Here is a 6,194-nt window from a genome sequence, read left to right on the forward strand (position 1 = left end):
ACTGATAAATCTCCAGACTAGTTTTAAAGACTGATGGTCTCTGGCCTCCTAGCTCTCTAACTAACTGAATGCTTGCTGGTAATATCTCAAAGACTCTGCTTATTCTATGGTTTAAAAATGCTGGCTTCTTTTCTCTTTAACTCTGCTTTATTAAACATTTTAACTCTCTACTCTATTTAACTCTTTATGCTTAAATAGCGCTAGGGAAACTTAACTCTTTCTTATTTTTTTTAAGATTTTATTTATTATTATAAATAAGTACATTGTAGCTGTCTTCAGATGCACCAGAAGAGGGCATCAGATCTCACTACAGGTGGTTGTGAGCCACCACGCAGTTGCTGAGCCATCTCACCAGCCCTCCCCCCCTTTTTTTTTAACTTAACTCTTTCTTACTGTTCTGTGCTTCATTAAGCACTAAAAACTTAACTCTTTCTTACTGTTCTGTGCTTCCTTAAGCGCTAAAGACTTAACTCTTTTACTTGTGCTCTAATAAGTGCTAATTTGGCAAATAACACATGCTGTTTAGCAGCAGGAAATTTAGTGAAAGGATTTACTGCTAGGGTTCCTTTCTCTGGTGAATCAGCCACAAGTCTCTCTAGTTTATCTGGTTAACTCTTTATGAACCAGACTAGAGGGAAAGAAAAAGAATTAAGATGCTTTGTACAGGCAAATATGCAGACACATACACACTTAATCATTCATACACCCACACTCTGGCCGGCCCGACCATCTATCACAATCAATTCCACAAGTGTTCAAGCAAACTTACACACATACATACATACATACATACCCTACACATAAACATATAGACAAACAGACATACACGTCTGGATGGATGGATGGATGGATGGATGGATGGATGGATGGATGGATGAATGGCCAAACCATTCAATCAACAACTTTATTTTTCTTTTTTCTGGTCTTTTTATACCTTTTTAAACAAAAAGTTATTTAGAAAATTACCTCAGACATAAACTGTTACATAAACTGGGAGTTACAGAAGGATGTTGATATTAAGTTTAAAGCAGTGTTTCATTATAATATACTAATTAAAAGTTCAAAGTAACAGTTTTAACATGGCCTTGACTTATAGTACACATCTGTGACTTTATCCTTGGACCTGAATGTTTTTCCTTTAACACAAATTTGTCCCAAGTCCATTTCTCTTCATTAAAATGGTGTAATTATGAAAGCTCATTGTAATTCTTATTCTGTAGACTTTACTTACTATTCTGAGGAGTGGGTACATTCTATTCTTGACTCTAACTCTATTACATCTTTCTAGCATCTAAGACCATCTCTGAAACTTTCTTCCTAAAATTATTTGAATCAAATCAGGAATTCTATAGAATTATTATCTATTTGTCTATATAGCGTCACTAGAACATAGTATATCTTCACAGGTCTGCAGAGATCTGCTGCAAAGGGTGAGCTAATACCTAGTGATTGTTATAAATGTTTAATAATAACAGGAAAAGCCTATCAATAGCAGGATTCGTTCCTAGAATGGATTTCTCCTGGGCCTTGCCTACTGGAGCTGGAGTCATCTCAGGAAGGTCAGCTGTAGTCATTACTTCCCCTATGATGGCTCCTGACAAAGGGGGAAGGCAGAGGGGGGAGAGGAGCTGCTCAAGCTCCATGCCTCCATTCTAACCTCGGGTGAGGCAAAGTTTCCAAACGCCCAAATGATCTGAGCTTCACACAAACTTCAGAGTCTGGGACTCATATTTTATTGTACACCAACATATACATAAGAACATCATCTCACTATGACTTTATCAGCCAAGCGGGTACCAATTAGCATACTTTTAGTCCCCAAACCAAGTAAGATGACTAAATTCTGTCTTCAAGTCTTTAAAACAGTATCTAAAGCCTTTATTTCCTAGCTAAGAACACATTCCCTGGCTAAGTGTTATACTTTCCACACCTGTAATTGTAACTAGCATATTCTCTAGAGCCATTTTCATAAAAGAAAGAATTGTGAGCATTTTAGAGGAGGTTCTGAGATCCACAGATGCTAATTCAGCAGGCTGACATACCACTAAATCCTGATCTTGAAGCAAGTTACAGATTGCTTCATACAGCATGGGTCTCAAGTCAGACTTGAATTTCACAGAAATCCACTGACCAATGAGCCAAATCACCCTGCGTCGTAATGGCTTATACCTGAGTGAAAGAGGGAAAAAAAATGAGTAAATTAAAATGTTCAGTGCTTTAAGAGGTCTACTTCACTTAGAATAATTTCCATTTAAATCTAAATAAAAAAATCAACTTCTAAACATCAACACAGAAGAAACAATAGAGCCCTGAGTAAATCAAAGTCCTCAGGTGCATACATGGTGTTACATACATGGTGCTCAGATCCTTCTGCATGACTAACTGTGGCAGTCAGTGACCCCGGGCTGTACCCAGAACACTAACATGGTGAGTGTGAGGGCTGCCTGAGCAATGAGGCCGCAGACACCCCAGGTCAAATGTAAAGGCTAGGGTTAAGATCTGTGATAAAGCACTTGTCTCATCATGAGGAAGATCCACAGCATCCCACACAGGAGCGAGGTGCAGCACATACAGGTAGGTAACCACCAACAGTGCTAACATCATAAATCCTGAAGCCAGCAGGTCTCTGTACCAAAGTAATAATAGCCTCCTATACTCAATGTTTCTATATCCATCTGTTAATCTTATAAATATTATTTTCCGTAAAAAAGGTCTTTATGTGTACCTAGGTAATATCTGCATAAGCTTGCTGATTCTAGCTAAATAGATTCGAAAAGAGGTATGAATTACCAAACGTGACTCACAACAAATATGGTGACTTACATCATTAAAATTGCAAAGCATTAGCAGTAACAAATACATAATTTATTTCTTCTGATATTGTTTTTCTAAAACGAAGTTAACCAAGACTTTTCCTTAGGCAAAAAGAAAAATCACAAACTCAAATTTAAAACACTTTTGCCCTAGAATTCCATTAAAAAGTACTTTTTTGACATAAACTTTTAGAGACAAAATGACACTTATCTCTGTGTATAGATGGAACAACCTGATGAGTGTACAGCTATTTTAGACAGTCGCAGTCTCAAAGGACAGTGGGTCACGCAGAAAAAAAGATTTAAAAATATATATGTAGATATCTTTGGGCTCAAAGTACACAGTCCAGTAAAACAATTAAACTACAATACGCAGTTCACAGACTTATGAGAGTCTTTTGGAGAACAGCAATTAAATGTAAAGTGGAGAAATGCCATTTCAAGGGATAGGAGTTATCTGAACAATCATACAAGCAAAAATAACAACACGTGCAAGGTGTAAGGTAAACTATCAGCTTTTAGACCAAAACCGGCAGAGATTTCTATGTTCGGTTCCACTCTATATAAGGAAACTAAAACTCAGGAATTCCAAGGTGACAGTCACACCCAGCCAACTCGGGCTTACAGTAACCAGGCCTTGAAGGACAGCCCCTAAACGGTAGCAGTAGCACAGCCTGTGAAGGCAATGTCTATGTGTGACCTTTACTAGACCAGGACTTGCATTAAACAGGACAACCTACCATGTGAGTCAAACAAGTGTACATTAAACTTTGAGAAACAAAGTTTCTAGGACAGCAATCTAACAGAAAACATGAAGTAAGCCAAATAGGTCACTTAAAAATTTAATATCTTCATTTATAAAAGGTACTGATATTTCAATATTTTGATTTATCCAAACATACTCAAAATATTATTACTTCAACATGGACTCAGAGCACATTTTCCATATCTCAGGCTTTAAATTGAAATGATTTGAAACTCATTTCCTCAACAAGACTAAGCATGGCATACATATAAGGGAGGTGTGACACAGGCAGTGAGCAGAAGTCAAACGGCCTCCACGGCTTATGGGTAATGGGATCTCACATTTGTCTCTGTACTAAGTTTGTTTTTACCCCTTCAAAGGCTCTCCTAGCTTCCTATGAGCACTGTCAGAGGCTAGTTCCTACACATGAAAATATGTATGTGTATGGGCCTACAGAGGGCATGGAAAATTCTAAGTGCTAAAAACATTGAATCAATGATTGAATAGAAAAGCCACAAGTTGTACTTAACTGGTCCAAACTTTTTAAAGGAGCCGAGTTTTTAACTTTGCTGGTATGTGCTTTGGGGGAGAGGGCTGAGATCTGGTTTCCTTGGGCTGCTCTGGGTGACCTCAAACTCAAGGTCTTCCTGCCTTGGCTTCTTGAGTGCTAGGACCCAGATCCCTAATTCAATGACTCTAAATACATATAAAATAATCTATATACACAGACGGTCTTCTATTTATTCAATAATGTAGTTAACAAATATTTACTAATCTACGGCTACAGACTATGCTGCTACAGGACATTAGATACACAGAAGTTGCTCAATTTCATCCTTCACACACACACGCGCGCGCGCGCGCACACACACACACACACACACGCGCGCACATACACACCACGTACACAGGACACATGGTGTGGAGTGGAGTGTGTATGTAAGTTCAGTGTTCAGGAAGGCCAGAGACAGTTACTTCCCCTGGAGCTGAAGTCACGGGTCCCATGAGCCATTTAGATTCGGGTGCCAGGAGTCACTTCTGCAAGAGCAGCAAGTGCTCTTAACCACATCCCACTCCCCAAAATTCTAGTCTCTAATTTTGAAATGAGAAATTTCTTATAAAAACCATAAAAGGCCTTCGATCCAGTATAGATTTAAAAAACACAGTCCAAGCACAAGAACTGGGCAAAAGTGCTTCTGGGTGCCACATGGTTCTGGAAATCATGAATTAGGCGCCTCTGTGGAAATGTTTGCCCACTGAATGACCAGGTATCTCTATCTCCTCCTCTATGTTCTCTCAAAGACCTACTGTGCGGCTGTCCAGGAACAGCTCCTTCTCACAGCGGTCACTCTGGCCAGGCTGTCTGTGGCCCTGGAGCTAGGTACTAGCAGCAGTCTTATGTCGGGTACAGCTTCTTCCAGGGACTCGGAGAACTCCACTGTTACCTCAATATAAAGTTCTGCTTCTTGCCACCTACAAGCTGTTTCATATCACATCAAATACCTCTTTCAGGATTTACACTTAAGGTACAGTAGCATTAAAAAAAAAAAAAATTATTTTGCTTATGTTTCAGTTATATTTGTAAGTTATACTCTTTGCCATGCTAAATATAACCAAAATCATATTGTTGGTGGGATTTTTATTTCAAAATTAAGAAAGTAAAGTGGGTGTATAATATATACAAAGTTTTACTTGCCTATTATGAGAAACTTGTAATTCAGGGAGAAGTTGGGTTTTAAACCACTGATCAAAATCAACACTGTCAAACAGCTCAAAAGCAGCTAATCCCACAGCATTATACACTGAGAAGAAAAAAGAATGAAATTAAACTTTAGAAAACTGCCTTTATATAAAAGTGTGAAGGTACTTTAAAACATGAAATAAATTCAGGAAAATAGACAATATTAACACATAAGTTACTAAATACATTTTAGAGACACTGATTAACTTATTTTATTCCCAGTTTGTCCCAAGTACTCTTCAGTATTTTTAAACAGTATACTAAATCCAATCTAATCTGAGTCAAATGTCAAATATTATAAAACAGTAACAGATGTGAATGGCAGCCGTGCTTCACGCCCTGGCCCCAGTCTATTTTCCTCTTGTTCACCTTGCGCAGCAATACCTTAGCTGCTTGGTACTGTGCCCATTCTTGCTCATCTTATCTCCCTGACACCCCTGGATGCTGCAGTCCTCCTGGAGCTCCACTCTGGCCCCCTCACTTTGGACAGCTGACTCCTGCTCATCCTTGCATTCTGATGTCACAGTTCTTTAAGAAGAACACTTTCCCTATCCATAACTCCCTTCGTTCTCAACCCTGCTTTAGCACAAACCATTCCATACAGTGGCTGAATTAGCTGCATGCATGGTTTACCTCCTTCAACTGACAATTCTAGCTACTTTTATATCCTAATTCTCAGCACAAATTCTATCACAAAACAGACCCTCTATCTATTGGGTAAATACACATTTCTTTCTTCCTTTTTTTTTTTTAGATTTATTTATTTTATTATACATAAGTACACTGTAGCTGTCCTCAGACACACCAGGAGAGGGTGTCAGATCTTATTATGGATGGTTGTTAGCCACCATGTGGTTGCTGGGATTTGAACTCAAGACCTTCAGAAGAGCAGTCA

General features: G+C 38.6%; 1 protein-coding gene across 1 annotated transcript in view; it reads right to left on the bottom strand.

The window, feature by feature from the left end:
* Positions 1 to 6,194, bottom strand: part of Ipo11 (importin 11) — a 136,842-nt gene that overhangs the window by 81,212 nt on the left and 49,436 nt on the right. Inside the window, exons 14-16 of the mRNA XM_029544005.1 lie at positions 5,827 to 5,868; positions 5,255 to 5,365; positions 2,043 to 2,169 (exon numbers count right to left, since the gene is read on the bottom strand). Coding sequence (XP_029399865.1) covers positions 2,043 to 2,169; positions 5,255 to 5,365; positions 5,827 to 5,868 — 280 coding nt within the window. The remainder of the gene's footprint in view (positions 1 to 2,042; positions 2,170 to 5,254; positions 5,366 to 5,826; positions 5,869 to 6,194) is intronic.

This window comes from Mus pahari, chromosome 11 (genome assembly GCF_900095145.1).
Source record: "Mus pahari chromosome 11, PAHARI_EIJ_v1.1, whole genome shotgun sequence".
Lineage (NCBI taxonomy): Eukaryota > Metazoa > Chordata > Mammalia > Rodentia > Muridae > Mus > Mus pahari.